The sequence below is a fragment of the Mauremys reevesii genome, linkage group 2, assembly GCF_016161935.1.
Source record: "Mauremys reevesii isolate NIE-2019 linkage group 2, ASM1616193v1, whole genome shotgun sequence".
Lineage (NCBI taxonomy): Eukaryota > Metazoa > Chordata > Testudines > Geoemydidae > Mauremys > Mauremys reevesii.
In genome coordinates, this window is record NC_052624.1 from 192,334,959 (window position 1) to 192,353,144 (window position 18,186).

At 44.4% G+C, this 18,186-nt stretch overlaps 1 protein-coding gene across 9 annotated transcripts in view; it reads left to right on the forward strand.

Moving 5' to 3' along the window:
• The window catches only part of RTTN (rotatin), a 163,620-nt gene that overhangs the window by 86,484 nt on the left and 58,950 nt on the right, over positions 1-18,186 (forward strand). For all 9 annotated transcript variants that reach the window (XR_005594099.1, XM_039524718.1, XM_039524716.1 and 6 more), the window contains 3 exons: positions 951-1,022; positions 12,243-12,435; positions 14,189-14,271. Coding sequence is in view for 8 of the 9 variants with exons in the window: in XM_039524718.1 (XP_039380652.1) it covers positions 951-1,022; positions 12,243-12,435; positions 14,189-14,271 (348 nt within the window). In the remaining variant the exon portion in view is untranslated. The remainder of the gene's footprint in view (positions 1-950; positions 1,023-12,242; positions 12,436-14,188; positions 14,272-18,186) is intronic.

The following is an 18,186-nucleotide window of genomic DNA, read 5'->3' on the forward strand; positions in this document are numbered from 1 at the left end:
ATGTAGTTAGATTCAAGCTTTATAATTGAGTTTTAAGACATTAAAAAACATTTCAGCTAAACATTTACTTAACAAATTACCTATTCCAAGTAAAACCACTTGTAAGCATTGCTGCACGAAAAAAGCTTTAAAAGAGTTTAAACCTCTCATATTGTAAAAATGCCCACATCATCATAGAGCTGTTGGGATCATCTTTTATTGTATTTTGTAAAATGATTCAATGACACTAGATAGAATAATTTCACGTTTTATCATTGAACTCATTGTTAAAAATATCCCCTAGATATTTAAAGAGGAAAACTTGGCACTGTGTTGTTTGTGTGGCAGCATGTGTTTGGTGCTGCACAGATAAAGAAAGACACTGTCCTACACCAATGATCTTACAATTTAAACAAAAATAGTCAAGCACATAATGCACTGAGGGTCATTGTTGAAGGACTTTGCTGAAGTGCAGTGTCTTAAAAAGAGTCAACTTGAAATCTACCTATTTTTAAGTTTTGAAGTAGTCTGTTACTACACCTGCCCCAGACTTAATCTGCCTTTTTTGATGTGTTTAAAATCATATTTCCCTGTTCTTTTAAAATATTTTTCTCTTGACTGCTGCTCTGTAAAATCCACACCAACATTATACTGGGAAAACAATAAACTGCTGTATAAAATGCTTTCAGTTTCACAAAGTGAAGATTTTTTTTCTCTGTCTTTGTTATAGTTGTAGGTGTTTGTGATTTTTAAGTTGACTTTGTCCCTTTTAAACTTTCTAGAAGCTTGAAATTTGAAACAGCCTCAGGAATAGTTAAGTCAGAAGGGTGACTTGCTGATTAACATATCAATTTGACCTATGCTTTTGCTTTTAGAGTGCTGTTGGATCTGGTTGCTTTGCTTTGCTTTGCTTTGCTTTGTTTAGCTTCTGCAGCAAGATGGCAGTATCGATGCTTTCATTTTTTTTTTAGGCTGCTTTTATTCTTCAGAATCTTCTTGTAATCCCAATGCCAACTGAAGAACTGAAAGATTGTGCGTGGCAGGTGAGTGACAACATTTTAGTAAGAAAAGTCCATGTGGTAGAAGTAGATTAATTGAAATTAAAACAATTTTGCATCCTCAGATATTTATTGCATGTAAGTATAAGTGAAAGAAATCATTCTGTGTAGCTGTCAGAACTGATTCAGGTATTTTTCAAATGGAAAATATGAATATTCCTATTCTTTTCATGTTTTCAGTTAGATTTGGAGAGAAAAATATATTTTTGTTTAACTATATGGAATGCAATATACCAAGGGCAGCTGATATCACTAATATAAATGGAGACTATTACACAACATGAGTAATTCAGATTTCTTGAGACATAGTAATTTGTTTTGACCAAACTCAGAATGTGATATTACTCAAGAAAAAAAAAAGCTCTCTGGGCATATATTTTAATAAATAAAATATGTTAAAAGTATCAATAGGTGGAAACAGTCATCAGCCTCTTCCCCCCCCCCCCCCAAAAAAAAAAATGGGGAGGATCATGCTGTATAAATAACCTTGGTCATTTTTTTTAACGTTTAAAATTTCAAGAGCCTCTATGCATTCCCGCTTGTGAGGTATGGTATGCCTGGTGTTGAGATGTGGAACTGCCTTGAAAAGCCATGTTCATTAGTGGGTGTACAAGAGGCTTTGCATGAGGGTGATGACCTTTCCCTACTTTATCTGAGGGAGTGCAACCTTCAACCACCGCAGTTCTTCCCCATCAGCACAGAGAGTGAGCAGATCTCACCTTTGTGTTCTCAGACTAGACCTTCCCTTATCCTAGGGTAAGATTTTCTTGTAAACATTTAGAGTGGCACAGTGTAGAGTTGTTCCCCTGTCTCAGGAGTCTTTAGCCCCTTAACAGGACCATTTTGAGCCCAGAACCACATAAGGACTTCAAGAGGTACATTTCCTACCTGGTGATCATATTAAAAAAAGACACCCACATTCAGTGCCTTCTGTGGCTGGGTGAGACCTACTTGGAAAGTCAGTATGCAGTTTATATGCCTTTGCTTGCTGTGCCATGAGAGAGAGAGAGAGAGATGCTTGAGGCTTCAGTCCCATCTAGTTCTCAATGTATATATAGCGTGGTACTCTGACGGGCTCACTGAGGGTGCAGGGACCAGCTTCTGTGCCAGCACCTTGTTACACACGACCCAAGATACACTTTCCACTTTGGCTTCAGTGCTGCCTTCTGTCACTGGCTTGAAACCAGAATCTCTTTGGCCTTATATTTGGAGCAAAGCCCTTACATGGCTAAATCTAAAGCAGAATCAAAGAACAAACGAGGATTGCCTATTAAGTTCTCAATAGCCTTGGTGATACTGGAGAAGTGCCCATCTGAGCACCTACTCCTTATTTTGAACCATTAGCCTTAGCACCAGTTCTGTACCTGTCTGGCACTGACTCCTCTGTCGCAGCACCACAAGCCTACTCAGGACCCATTTGGAAAAAAAGAAGAAGAGGAAGCATAGGGCCCCACACGAGAGGCAAAAGCAGAATACAAAAGAGGAAGTGCCATTTCTCTCTTCTTCTGTACTCTGACCCACAAGTGCTTTGTAGACACAGACAGCAGTGTTCTAGCCTCTTCTCCACACTCCTCCAGAGCAGGATGTCATGACACCAATTTAACTTGGACCTCGCAAAAGTTTATATTCTGCTAACATCTTTGATTTCTCTGTTTTGAGAATCCCCTGACTGAAACACAGGACACCAAACCTCTTCCCTTGCCTCAAATCCACACATCATTATACGGAGGCCCTTTTCAATTACTCATGTAGCCATATGTGCCCTTTTCTTTTGGAAGTTGCGAGAAAAACATCAGCACTGGTGCTAATAACTGGTACACTCTTTTGGCACCAATGCCCTCATCAGTACCTGTCTCTCATTCTGCATAATCAGAGCCTTCCTTGTTTGCACCAGTCCCCCAGATCTGCAGGAAATTCTGCCTGTATCTCAGAAATGGAATTGAAACTCTATCAGAGGAACCCTACAAGACTCCTTTGGAGGTACATACAGATGGCACCTCACAAGAGGGTCAACAAGCATTGAGGAGAACATTCCTCTCTCTTATCTGTGGAGGCCAGAATACTATCATTTTAGTGTATCCAAAACCAAATCCATTTCATTTCACTACAGCTTGTAGGGGAGGAGAACATGAAAGTCGACTCTGAAATCTGGCCCTTGTTTTAGTCTTTGTACAGGACAGTTAAATTTAGCTGATGTACTTTTAGGCCTGGTCTACACTAAAAAATTAGGTTAACCCAGCTACATCACTCAGGGTTGTGAAAAAATCTACGTTCCTGAGCAACATAATTAAGCTGATCTAACCTCCAGTGTAGGCAGATCTAGCTTGATGGAAGAAGTTTTCTGTCTACCTAGTTACCTCCTCTCCAGGAGGTGGATTACTTATGCCAATGGAAGCACCCCTCCCATTGGCATAGGTAGCGTCTACTACACTAAAGAGCTACAGCTGCAGCATTTCAAGTACAGACAAGCCCTTAGAGAGTTGAGAATTATAATATAAAGCCATTTGCAAGAGGTAGCCATTGTAACATTTTAATATTGGTTACAAAAGATTTTCACCAAGTTGCTTTGTCTTTTTATAAAAGAAGTTTCAAAGGCTTAAAAATAAGGTGTGAAAGAATCAAATCACAATTTTCCAAGTGAGGTGTAACAAATTTGTAACTGCTACTAGTACTGATTTGAGTCAATGAAACTCTTATTAAGAAATGCAATTTAACTGAAATGTCATTTGTCACTTAAGTATTCATGATGAAAGATAGGATCAAACAAGATTTCAAGGTAACTGGTTGATTTAATACAATAGAGAATCAAGTCACCAATTTAAAATGTAAAATTACTACCAGGATTAAACTTTGTACTGGAAAAAAATATAACTTCCTCCCCTCCTTGGTGTCAAGTGTAAGGTGATTTATCTGTAAACCATCTAACAGAAGAAAGTTCAAAAGAAAAACTGACAGAATATGGAGGATAGTAAGGAAAAGTGTCATAGGCATGCAGCACATTAAGATTTTTATCCCTGAGGCAAACAGTTAAAAGGTTGTTAATAGAGAGTGCAGCCCAGATTTTGGATGTTAATGTTTATTGCATAGTTAGTGTCATTGTTCTTGATGGCAGCAAGTTCTGTATCTCCCACATCTTTAAAATGGCATAGCAAATTTTTGCCATCGGTAAAAATCAACCCATATAATTTGATGATATTGGATCGCAACACAGTATGTTATCTCAAGGTTGTTGAAGTCAGAGCATGCTGTGAACATAATTGGTGAAAGACTTCAGTGCTTTTTAGCACACCCCTGTGGCCATGAAGTGCTTGGCACAGGATTTTTAAACTGGCATAGGCATCTCTGGATATCAAAACTTGAACTCAATGTCATCACATTTATTGTCTGTAAAATTCCCTGATTATGCAGAAGTTGTGGTTGATATAATCAGTGCATAGTGCTGATAGCTCTGTGCATATGGAGTGCAACTCTAACTCATTGTTAACAATTTACACAAAACACAGATGTATTTGTCTAACTGTTGCATTGTATTGATGCTACATTATGCACACTGAAAAGAAAAAAAGGTACTGCTGGATTATCACGCAGAATAACTTTATAACCCAGAGTATACTTTGTCCTTCTAGTTTGTTACCCACTTGTTTTTCTTCCAGCTAAGCTTAAATTCTGCAGAAATTGATATGTTAGGGCCTGATTTGAGGCCCATAGATGGTGACAGGTGTCTTTCCATTGACTTTAATGGGCTATGGATCAACTTCCATGCCCTTCATATGCCAAAGAAAGCTACTACCAATGACAAGTTGTTTTCTTTCAAGGAATTTTTACAATAGTTTCTCTTAAATCAGTGTGAACTACTATTAGGACTTCTTTTCAGAGTAAGCTTTTCTTGTAATGTGTTTTGTTTGAACGTTACTCAGTGTGAGTTCCATTGTCAAGTAATTCTTATTGTTTACAGTCAATTCAAATTAGGTCTAGTGAAACCTAGCTGAATGAATGTTAAGTTCACTGCATATCATGTTGGGAAAATATTTTTAATCTAAGAAGTCATTATAATAGTCTTAGATTGGAAACAGTCCTGTTAAGCCTTTCTCTAAAGGTGTAACACAAGTCATCAGATTTATTTGTTTCTAAATTCACTGCCTAAAAATGAGTGTGTTAGAAACTTCTTGTCTTTAAAATCATTCCCAATCCCCCCTTGTATCCTTGTAATTATTTAGCTGTGTCAGATATTCTCTTACTGTTCAGTATATTTTATTTTCTAAATAGATTTATATTTCTTATTGGATTGGAATGAATGGATACATCTTAGTGTTTCTGTAGCTTCAAACAGTATCTAATTTGTTCAGGATATTTATGTTTAGGGGCAGAGAAATAAAGTATATTAGAATGCTATGAAGGTGCAATGTCCTTTAGTGGATCTGCTGTCACCCCCTAACTCTTAATACTATTTTTATTGTTGTTAAAAGTATGGAACTTTCTGGGCAAAGAGTATGATGTGCATTGTAGTATATGCCCTATCAGCACATGCTTTAGCAGCAACATCTATTGGCTTCTGAGCCAAGATTTCTAAGATTCTTCTTCGAGTGCTTGCTCATATCCATTTCATGTAGGGGTGTGCGCGCCGCGTGCACGTTCGTCGGAGACTTTTACCCTAGCAACTCAGTGGGTCGGCTGGGCGCCCCCTGGAGTGGCGCCACCATGGCCGCGGATATATACCCCAGCCGACCCACCCACTCCTCAGTTCCTTCTTACCGCCCGTGTCGGTCATTGGAACCGTGGAGTGCAGCGTAGCTGACCTCCACCTCCCTAGCATTCTCTCAATTTTCTATTCTATTTGTGTATATAGTTCTCTAAGTTGTTAATTTAGATAGTGTAGTTAGTTCTAGTTGATTAGTTAGAGTTTAGTTAGTTAGTCGGGTTCTGGGCTTAGGCCCTTCCCGCCCCGGGGCCGGAGCTCATGCCCGGCTCCCCGGGATTCAAGCCGTGCTCGGCTTGCCATCGCCCGATGCCGACGGGGGATCCACATTCCTCCTGCTTGAAGTGCCTGGGGGAGTCGCACGTAACAGCTAAGTGCCCAATTTGTAAGTCGTTCAAGCCTCGTACAAAGAAAGAGAGGGACATTAGACTTAAACAACTCCTCATGGAGGCGGCTCTAACCCCTCCGTCCTCGGCACCGAGCGCTCCCCCTTCGGAACCGAAAAGCGGCTCTTCGGCACCGGGCCAAACCGGTGCATCGTCTACTCCTCGGCACCGGACGCCTGCTTCCAAGTCAGGCCACAGCCGCTCGCTCTTGCCGCAAGGGAGAAAGCCTAAGACCCCTGCCGACCCGGCACCGCCCGTGGTGCGGCAAGAGGGCACGGCTCCAATGCACCGGCCGGTGCCTGCAGCCACGGTACTGTCTGCTGAGCTGTTGCCGTTGACTCCGGTTCTCCAAGGGCCGTCGAGTCCAGCACCTATGTCCCCGGCTGGACTCGATTGGGACTTGATTGTCCCATCCACGCCGGAAGTCTGTGAAGTGGCGAGGGACTTGATCGCGATCTCGGATGCGGCACCGCCGCCACCGCCGGTGCGGGTAGTCTGATCGCTTGGAAAGCCAGCCCTGATCCGTCCACCTTCAGTCGGCGCCCCGGACCGGCACCGCTCCCGATCACGGTCCCGTCGCCGTTCAAGATCTCGGCACCGTTCGCGGTCGTCCCGCCGCTCGCAGTCCCAGCACCGCTCCTTGACACGACGCCGGTCAGACTCGCGGCACCGTTCCCGGTCGCCTTCGTATTACTCTCGGCACCGTTCCAGGTCTCGGCACCGTTACCGGCACCTCCACTCGGAGCCGCTCTCGACGCCGAAGCTCTTGGTCACGGTCAACCTCCCGGCACCGTCCAGGTCGCAGGTCCCAGACCAGATCGCGGCACCGGAGTACCTCACGGCACCGTTCCCCGGTGCGCAAAAGCACCAGGTCGGTGGGAACATCTGCCCAAGGCATATCTGCTCCACCGTGGCCTTCTCAACACCCCTCGGCTTCATCCCGGGCAGGTAGCCTCTACTCCCAAGATCGGGAAGCAGATGTGCCGGAGGCTTTATTCCAGGACTCCCACTCTGAATCGCAAGCAGTTCAGCAGTGGCCTTTTTGGACACCTTGGGCTTACCACCAGGGCCAAGGGGCTCCCATAGTTCCATCTCGGACGGTCCCTGCCGAACGTCGGGCCCCAGAGGCAACAGTGAGTCGCCCTCCGCCAGCTGATACGGATGTTCAGCCACCTCCTACCACCACCTCACCTGAACACCTGGAGCAGGCGCCCCAACAGGAGGAGCTCATCCAAGAGGTCCTCCGCCCCGGTGGTTCCTCTTCTTCCTCACCGGACGAGGCGGTGGCGGGCGCATTGTCCACGAGCCCGCCCCCACTGGACCTTGCTGCACATCAAGATCTCCTCAGACGAGTGGCACTCAACATTAACATCGAGATGGAGGAGGTCACAGAGGTCGACGACCCGGTCTGCAGCATTTTGTCGGCAGACGCGCCTACCAGGGTGGCTCTACCCTTTATCAAGACCATCCAGGCAAAAAAGGATAAGTTGTGGCAAACGCCAGCTTCTATTCCGCCGACAGCGAAAGGAGTCAAGCGGAAATACATGGTGCCATCCCAAGGGTATGAATACCTTTATATGCATCCGCCTCCTTCTTCTCTGGTCGTTCAGTCGGTTAACGACAGGGAGCGTCATGGCCAGCCGGCCCCCGCGCCAAAATCGAAAGAGGCCAGGCATATGGACCTTCTGGGCCGTAAGGTATACTCGGCGGGCGCCCTCCAGCTGCGCGTAGCCAATCAGCATGCCCTGCTGAGTTGTTACGACTTCAACACCTGGACTGAAATGGACAAGTTTCAGGAATTGCTTCCCTCGGATTCCGGCCAGGAGTATAAAGCCTTCCTAGCAGAAGGGAAAAAGGTGGCAAGGACTTCCTTGCAGGCTTCCCTTGATGCGGCGGATTCCGCGGCCAGGTCTATAGCGACCGGAATCACCATGCGGCGCATTGCCTGGCTCCAGGCCTCCACTCTTCCGCCCGAGCTTCAGTACACCTTGCAGGACTTGCCCTTCGAGGGCAGTGCCTTGTTCTTGGACAAAACCGATTCTAGACTCCAGAACTTAAAAGATGGCAGAGTCACGATGTGCAACCTGGGTATGCACACTCCCGTAACCCAGCGACGCACCTACCACCCTCAGCATTTCTGTCCGTACTTTGTACCCCGATGGGGTCAGGATTTCAATAGACGCCGAGGGCGAGGAGCCCGTAGACGATATTCGGGCCGTCAGTCCGGCCAGAATCGCGGCTCCTCTAAGCCGCAGTCGGACCCAAAGTCGTCCTTTTGAAGGCGTGCTCGGGGGCAGCATACCTTTTCCTGTCTCGGATCCTTCCCCACCTTTTTCCAACCGCCTCTCTTATTTTTTCCCGGCGTGGTCCCTCTTGACCTCAGATGTCTGGGTTCTGCGCACTGTGAAGCACGGATACCACCTCCAGTTTGCTTCACCCCCGCCTTTCCGCCCTCCCTCCCAGTCCCTCTTCAGGGACCCCTCTCACGAGCACCTCCTTTTACAGTAGGTCCGAACGCTCCTCAATATCAGAGCGATAGAGGAGGTTCCACGGAACAACTGGGGCAAAGGCTTTTACTCCCGCTACTTTCTGATTCCAAAGTCAAAAGGGGGTCTCAGGCCGATTCTCGACCTAAGAGGCCTCAACAAATTTCTAATAAAGTTAAAGTTCCACATGGTCTCCCTAGGGACCATTATCCCTTCCTTGGACCCCGGGGACTGGTATGCTGCCCTCGACATGAAAGACGCTTACTTTCACATAGCCATCTTTCCTCTACACAGACGATACCTCCGCTTCGTAGCGGGCCATCGCCATTTCCAGTTTGCAGTCCTACCCTTTGGTCTCTCCACAGCACCTCGAGTCTTCACGAAGTGCATGGCGGTGGTGGCCGCCCACCTTCGTCAACAAGGGCTCCACATGTTCTCCTACTTGGACGATTGGCTCCTCAAGGGGGCCTCTCGAGAATAGACCGCGGAACATGTGCAAGTGGCACTGGCCCTGTTCACGAATCTCGGCCTGTTGCTCAATACGGACAAATCCACCCTGGTTCCTACACAGCGGCTGGGCTTCATAGGAGCGACCTTGGACTCCACTCGGGCCAAAGCCTGTCTCCCTCAGCCAAGGTTCCTGGCGTTGACGTCCATTGTCCGCAGCCTTCAGGCTTTCCCTACGATCTCGTTCCGCACCTGCCTCACTCTGATAGGCCACATGGCGGCGTGTACGTTCGTCACCAAATACGCCAGGCTTCGACTCCGCCCGTTTCAAACATGGTTACATTCGGTGTACCGCCAGGCCAGAGACTCGCTGGACACCCTGGTCACCGTTCCATTGAGTGCTCTTCAGTCCCTCGACTGGTGGCTGAACCCCTCCACGGTCTGTGCGGGGCTGCCCTTTCACCCGCCCCAACCAACGCTGTCCTTGACGACAGACGCATCTTCTCTCGGCTGGGGAGCCCACCTAGGTCATCTGCGCACCCAGAGCCTGTGATCACCAGAGGAGCTCTCCCTCCACATAAATGTGCGGGAGCTCAGAGCAGTTTGCCTAGCCTGCCAGGCGTTCCGCAGGCCTCTGTCCGGCCGTTGTGTCTCCGTCCTTACGGACAACACAACGGCCATGTACTACATAAACAAACAGGGCAGGACTCGTTCCTCCCCGCTTTGTGCAGAGGCCATCCACTTGTGGGAATTTTGTCTGGCTCATGCGATCGACCTGGTGGCCTCCTTTCTCCCGGGAGTTCGGAACACTCTCGCGGATCGATTGAGCAGATCCTTCCTGTGCCACGAGTGGTCCATGAGACCGGACATTATCCACGCGATCTTCCACAAGTGGGGCTTTCCCAGGTGGACCTCTTCGCGACACGCGCAAACAGGAAGTGCCAAGCGTTCTGCTCGTTCCGGGGGCACTCTCCAGGGTCGATCTCAGACGCATTCCTCATCCAGTGGACGCACCAACTGCTTTACGTGTTCCCCCCCCCTTCCCTCTAGTCCACAAAGTTTTTGTTGAAGCTCTGGCAAGACGGGGCCCACCTGATCCTGATCGCCCCAGCATGGCCCAGGCAACCGTCTTACTCCAAGTTGCTCAGCCTTTCGGTATCCCCACCGATCACCCTCCCCCTCTGCCCAGACCTCATAACACAGGAGCACGGGACTCTTCGCCACCCGGACCTCCCCGCTCTCCACCTCACGGCGTGGCTCCTGCATGGCTAGACGCCTCTGAGCTCCGCTGCTCCGCCCCTGTGCAGCACGTCTTGCTCAGCAGCAGGAAACCTTCCACTCGGTCCACGTACTTGGCCAAGTGGAAGCGCTTCTCGTTATGGTGTGAGTCACGTTCTTTGGTACCCATGGAGGTTCCCGTTCCGGCCATTTTGGACTACCTGTGGTTCCTTAAGCAACAAGGCCTTGCTATTTCTTCCCTGAAAGTGCACTTAGCGGCCATATCCGCCTTCCACCCTGGCGAACGTGGACACTCAGTGTTCTCTCACCCGATGGTGATTAGATTCCACAGGGGGCTGGAACGCCTCTACCCTCCGGTCCGTCGCCCCGCCCCTACCTGAGATCTCAATCTGGTACTGACCAGGCTCATGGGGCCACCCTTTGAGCCACTGGCAACCTGTTCTCTTCTCTACCTTTCGTGGAAGACGGTTTTTCTGATTGCCATTACTTCGGCCCGCAGGGTCTCCGAGCTACGGGCCCTGACTGTAGACCCTCCTTACACGGTCTTTCATAAAGACAAAGTGCACCTAAGGCCGCATCCCGCTTTTCTGCCTAAAGTGGTTTCGGCCTTTCATACTAATCAGGACATCTTCCTCCCGGTCTTCTGCCCAAAGCCTCACGCATCTCCCCGAGAGCAGCGCTTACATTCCTTAGATGTCTGCAGTGCACTTGCCTTCTACATCGATCGCACCAGGCCCTTTCGTAAGTCCCCTCAGCTCTTTGTTGCAGTAGCAGATCATATGAAAGGCCTCCCTATCTCCACTCAGAGGATTTCATCGTGGCTCACAACCTGCATCCGCACGTGCTATGACTTGGCCCATGTTCCGGCGGGCCACCTCACTGCCCATTCCACGAGAGCTCAGGTTTCCTCGTCCGCCTTCCTGGCGCACGTACCGATCCAGGAGATCTGCAGAGCAGCAACCTGGTCCTCGGTGCACACGTTTACCTCGCACTATGCTTTGGTGCAGCAGTCTAGAGACGATGCCACCTTCGGTTCGGCAGTTTTGCACTCAGCCACGTCTCACTCCGACCCCACCGCCTAGGTAAGGCTTGGGAATCACCTACATGGAATGGATATGAGCAAGCACTCGAAGAAGAAAAGACGATTACTTACCGTTGTAACTGTTGTTCTTCGAGATGTGTTGCTCATATCCATTCCACACCCACCCTCCTTCCCCACTGTCGGAGTAGCCGGCAAGAAGGAACTGAGGAGTGGGTGGGTCGGCTGGGGTATATATCCGCGGCCATGGTGGCGCCCAGCCGACCCGCTGAGTTGCTAGGGTAAAAGTTTCCGATGAATGTGCACGCGGCGCGCACACACCTACATGGAATGGATATGAGCAACACATCTCGAAGAACAACAGTTACAACGGTGAGTAACCGTCTTTTCCTTAAGTTATTTTAGCAACTTTAGCTTTAGCTCAAAATCACTCCTTTTTCCCCTTTGAAATAAACTGTCAGTTGCTATTCATGAATAGAATTAAATGAGAAATTATAACAACTTTCTAGAGGCTAATTGTAAAGCTTTCTTGATGATATACAGGAGCAAGCACAGATTGAAATCCATACTCTTATATTATAATTAGCCACCAGAAGTCTAGTTGTTTAACTGTTAAGTTATTTTAAAACAACCAGTTTTTTTTTAATTGACTACTTGTGATTTACAAAAAAAATCCTAAAACTGCATTCATGTGTGATGAATGCTTACAAACCCATATAATGTGTGACTGAACATGTTGCCATGATACAGAACAAGTTTGCTTATTTTAGTTAAATATAATTTATATGGTGAGACTTTTCTTTATACAGACTGTATAGTAAAGTTTTGGGCTTTGTTTTCCCCACAGGGGAGTATGTTTTGAAATGTAGATTCCTGTAAATAAATACATTTGGTTTACTCTTGTTTCCTCAGGGGCCTTGTGTACATGATGAAGATTCTGGTCTGTCTCATATAGGAAAACCTGCCCTTCAGGCTCTGTTATATCATTGCCACTTCTATGAACATTTGAATCAGATGGTGAAGCACTGTTACTTGGGTCGATACACGTTTGATTTGAATTGTTCCGCAGGAGACAGCCTCATGGCAGAAAAAAATGGCATAAATGGTAAGTGACATTATTTATAACTTCAATGGTATGTTTTTAAGCCAAATGCTCTTCTAGTTTGGAATTCACCTGTAAGTGTTTTTACAGAACATTGTGTTTATTCATTGCAACTGCCATTTTAAATTGAATGTATACTTAAAGAATTAAATTGTGTGTGCTATAAAGTTAGAATTGTTGGTCTCTTAAAGATGTAAGAATGAAAATTTCAGTTCATCTACTCCAGTATCCTAGAGACAATGATGTATTTTGTATGTGTTCATGGAAGTTATAGATGGAAAATACCTCTTAGCTCATCCAGTCCATCTTCCTGCAAAAGGTAAAGATGATGGGAAAATACTTAAATTAATTTAACTTTTAAGAGGTGTGACTTTGCAGTATAATAGCAATGAGAAAACTCAGGGAGGCACTGAATATGTGGCCTGTTCTTAAAAGTGAAGTGGCCTTCATAACCTCTTGAGAAGACACAACTTGTGTGTTTTAAGGAACCTCCACAGGGGCTCTTAACAGAATGGTGCTATTCAGACTTACTCTGATATATGACATAGCAAGGAATGTTGTGTGGTGAATATAAGATATTATTTGGCAACTGTGTCCTCAATGGGTGAATGATTGAACTCATACTGATGCAAGACAGGAGAGGAGAGTTAGCTATGACTCCATATATTGACTGTCCAAAACCATTTTGTTTGTTTGTTATAGTATCTTTTTTACTACAGCATTGCACAGACTCAGAGAATGCATGTCTAGGATCTCAGCAGTGAAATGATTATACATCAACTTGAAATTACTACTCCTTGAGCTAATTTCCAGCAGGACAACACAATTACTTGTGTCTTAATTTAATGTACTTAGAACTTTTCTATACCACAGAAAGGTGCTCTTCAATCAGAAACATAGTTTTGAAAAATCTGTCTACAATCATTTTAGGGTCATTGTTGTCTTACACTTCCTCACATAACATTTCTTTGTCATTTCTCACAATAGGTTCTTCTTGGCTTATCCTATCTAGATTTCCTTAAGCTATTCTATTAATTTTTTAGTGTTTGATGTATTTTCCTTACTTACACTCTACAGTGCTTTGAAAGAAGTTCACCCCAGGTGCAAAATATCTATTTTTAAGGGAAGAAAAATAAACCAAAACCTATCTTGGACAGTTACTGAATTTTTATTGCTGCAATTTTTAGTATTTTGTAAATGTAATCATATAAACTTGTGCTGTATAAAGCTAGGCAGAATTGGGTTTGGTAACTATTTTCATGGGAGACATCAAAGGAAAGCCTACTGTAGTACCATATAGTGTATTGTTGGTGACATAGTATGCAGCACTTTTCATTCTCTGCCTACCTTTCCTCTCTTTTCTGGAATCCTAACCAATGTTGGGGATTTGGAGAAGTGGTAGAGGGAACTGAGGTGGTTGGAGCACCAGGCCCAGTTTTATAGCCCCACCCTTAGAATATTGAAATACACCAAGGGAAGGGGTTAAGAGGAGCTCATGTGCACTTCTGTGGCCATTGCTAATAAAAGTTCTGCTGTCTAAGCTGCCCCCAGCTGGCACATCCCCCTGAGTGAGAATATGCAGATCCTGTCTCAAAGAACTCCGGTTACAAGTAACTAACTTTCATTTGCTTAGTAACTTTATTTTCTTGGTTGATTATACCCACCTCTCTTTCCATGATTTCTCTACCTTTTTTACCATAAAAATAAAATATTTAAACAACTAATTTTTGAACTATTCTATTTCCTTTTTCTGCAGATTTCGATGACTCTATTAATTTTTGGAGAGTTCCATCCAGTCAAAGCCAATCTCCAAGTTCTCAGTCAACATCTGATACTATGGTAAATGCCAAAGTATTGCATGCATATTACATTTAATGTTGTTTATATAGTATTTTTAAGAAAACAGACAGTAATGTAAGTGCTAAAACTGTAAAAATTGAAAAACTAAGTTATGCAATCATCAAGCTTTATACTTGTTTAGTTTTAGTAAATTGAGTAAAACCTCTGCATTTAGTCACGTATGCAAGTTCAAAAACAGTGGCTTAATTTGCCCAGTTAAATATGCACGTAAACTTCAGTTCTAGAGCCTCTAAATCTGATGAAATTTCCTAAGTTCCTGTAATTTACTCTATTGAGTAAATCCAAATGAAGTTGTTCCTAGCTACTTTTTACTTTGTCCAAACTAACTCTTTTACATCAGCATAACGTCACAGAATCATGACAATGTGTCAGAATATCATTGTGTGCAGGTGCAAAGTCACAATATCTTTTGGGCCCCAAAATGTTTTTAGAATATATGAAAATGCCGCAAGCAATGTTTGCAAGACATAGGACGTTAGCAAATCTCTTTCTGGGTAGAGATTTAGAGATTGTAGCTGCAATACAAGACTACAAGCATACGTTATCCATCAAGATATTAAATATAAAGCAAGAGAAAATTGAAATGAATCCTCAGGGCTCAAAGAAGGGAGTCATAGGATCTCTGAAAAGGAAAAAAAATATTGTACAACATTCATATATTACCTGGTGTAAGTTTTACATGTCTTGTCTACTCAGGGTTTCCCAAATGGTGTTGAGATATTGCACAAACATTTTAAGTTTAGTAAAATGTAATTCAGTAAACTTAAAATGATAAAAAATAAATACAACAGAAACCCTTTAATGGTATGTACCTTGAGGTCTCTGTATTGTTATAACCTGAGCACCTGAAGTGAAACTAGCTGTATGAGGAACATAGATATCTTATTACCTAGAACTTCCAGCTAAGGCTGCATTTCAGACAGCCGCCAAAAAAATGTGCCCAAAAGTGTTGGCAAGACCTGTCCAAAAAGATTCAGGTCTGTTTTGAAAGAGGGGAGGTTTGTGGTACCGATAATAGAATTAAAGAGGCACTTGGTCCACCTTGTAAAAAGACCACAAACCTGAAAGTGAAAGATACCATATTGACTGACAGGCAAAAACAACTTGACTGATGGATTGAGCATTACAAAGCACTCTATTCAAAGGATGCCATTATCTGTGATACTGCCTTAGCTGCCATTCCACAGCTTCCAATGATGTAGGAGCTGGACCAAACACCAACTCCTGAAGATCTAGAGAAGACTATCAAAGAGATTGTGCCTAGGAAAGCAGCGGGCAATGACCAGATACCTCCAGAGCTCCTAAAGGCAGGGGTGAGAGAGCTTGCGAGTGACATTTATGCCCTTCTCTGCGCTTGTTGGGAAGAAAGCCATATACCCCAGGATCTGAAAGATTCAAAGATAATTACTATATATATAAAAATAAAGAGGATAGGGCAGACTGCAACAACTATAAAGGGAAGTCTTTGCTCAGAGTGGTCAGCAATGTGCTTGCAAGGGTCCTGTCCTTGCTGAAAGAGTCTAGCCTGACAGCCAGTGTGAGTTCAGAGCTGGATGCTCCATGACTGACATGTTCTTCACATTGCACTTGTTGCAAGAAAAAAGCTGTGAACAGGCACCTCTCTATCTAGCATTTGATGACCAACAAAAGGCCTTTGTTACAGTTAGCAGGAATGGCATCAGTAGGATCTTGTTGAAAATTGGCTATCCACAAAAGATGCTCTCCCTATTCAAGGAGTTCCCTGAGGGAATGAAGGTAATCATCCAGTATGAAAATGAAACATCATCCAAGTTTAGTATTGATACTGGTATGAAGCAAGGCTGCGTCTCAGCACCTACTGGCTTTGGTATCTTCTTCTCTGTTCTTCTTAAGTATGCCTTTGGAAATGATCAATCTGGCATATTAATTGAATTGAGGATGTAAGGCAGCTCGTTTAACATCAGATCATTCCAGCATAGAAGGCATGGCACCCAACTTACTATTTGTGATCGTCTTTTTGCATATGACACTGTATTCGTCTGTAATTCACCCGATGAACTGCAGGTCATGATGAACAAGTTTTCTGATGCATGCACCAAGTTTGGCATGGTAATCGGTATTAAAAAAAAAACAAAACAGTTATCATATCATGAAGTACCAACATTCCATCTAAAATCTATGTCAATAATGAGGCTCAGGACAACATGGATCACTTCTGCCATCTCAGCTCAATTCTTATCAGCTCACTTAACCTGGATAGGGAACTTGATGCTAGAATGGGCAAAGCTTCTGTTACCTTTGGCAAACTTACCTCACGTATTTGGAATAACAGGTTGCTAACCCTGAACACAAAGGTGTCTATCAGGCTTGTGTCCTTAGTACCGTCCTTTATGGTTGTGAAAGCTGGGTTACATATTCCAAGCAGGAGCAGAGATTGAGCAGTTTCCACTTCCACTGTTTTAGAAAAATCCTTGGAGTTACCTGGGACCAAACAGATCACCAATAACGAGATCCTTGAGAGAACCAGCCTACAATCTATTCAAACTATGCTGGACTTTCACAGGCTTTGCTGGTCGGGACACATGGAGTACATGCCTCAAGATTGTCTGCTGAAGGCTGTGCTCTATGTCCAAGTTAAGACCTGCCCACAACACAGAGGAAGACCAGAGCTCCGATACAGTGACAAGGTGAAGTTAGACCTCAAGAAATTCAGCATTCCCACAGACACATAGGGAAAAAACTGCCCAGAATCGTTCAGTTTGGAGAAACCAGGTTAAGACTGGTGCAGCCACTGCAGAGAGCCATCAGAGCGCCCAAGCTGAGGCCCACAGGTGAGCCAGGAAGCAGAGTATGCTTCAACTTCCATCTGGTGAGTGGACCTGTGGCCACAGTGGGAAGGTTTGCCGCTTGCACATAGGGCTCTTTTCCCATACCATTGCTAACCACCACTGATGGACCAACTTTGTCGCGTCTCCTTTCATCTATCAAGACATTGACAGCCATAACCAAATGTGTATCTTTAAGTTTGACCTTTATCTAATTAAAAGTACCAAGAGAAGATTAGCCCAAGCCCAACAGATGTATGCTTTCCCCATCACACCTGAGAGAGAGCCTAGTTGTTTTAATTGGTGAGAAACTGCAGGAGCATTTATGTACAGTGCAGATTAAGTCTCACTGACTCTAAGTAACTGAGAGTTGCCAGCTAGTAAACAAAATCTCCAGCAGAAACTGCTCTTTGATATTGTAATAGAAATTAAAAAATATATATCCAAATTCTTTGCCAGAGTGCTAATCTCTGTAAACTGAAGCTGCTCTTTGTGTCAACTGGTTGAACTTCAAGATTCTTTATGGAGGCAACTACTGCCTCTTCATCTTTAGATTGTTATGTAGGGTTATTTTTTGACATACTAAAACATAATGGTGTTCTTTTTCTTTTAATATATAATGATGGTTTTGAGCGTCACACAGTTCCTACTTTCATTAAGCTATCTTATGCCAAAGACCTAATTAAAAATGGGTTCCTAATGGTCTTAAACAAGAGTTATTAAATTATTATCGTTATTTTTGGCTTCTCCTACTTTTGACCTACTTCTTATGATTTCTACATTAGTGCTTTCACTCCAATTAATCATAGAAATTGTCTGTTGTTGAGAAAACTAATATAATACCTCGTTCTTGTATAGCAATTTTTCATCCATAGAGCTCAAAGTGCTTCACAAAGGAGATAAGTATAGTTATCCCTATTTTACAGATGGAGAAACTGAGGCACAGAGGTGAAATAATTTGCTCATGGTCACACAGCAGGGCAGTAGCAGAGCTTGGAATAAAATTCAGGTCTCCAGAGTCCAGTCCTTTGATCTATCTTATTTGTTCACACTGCCTCCTGTTGCAGGATCATATATTGTAAGATCTTTC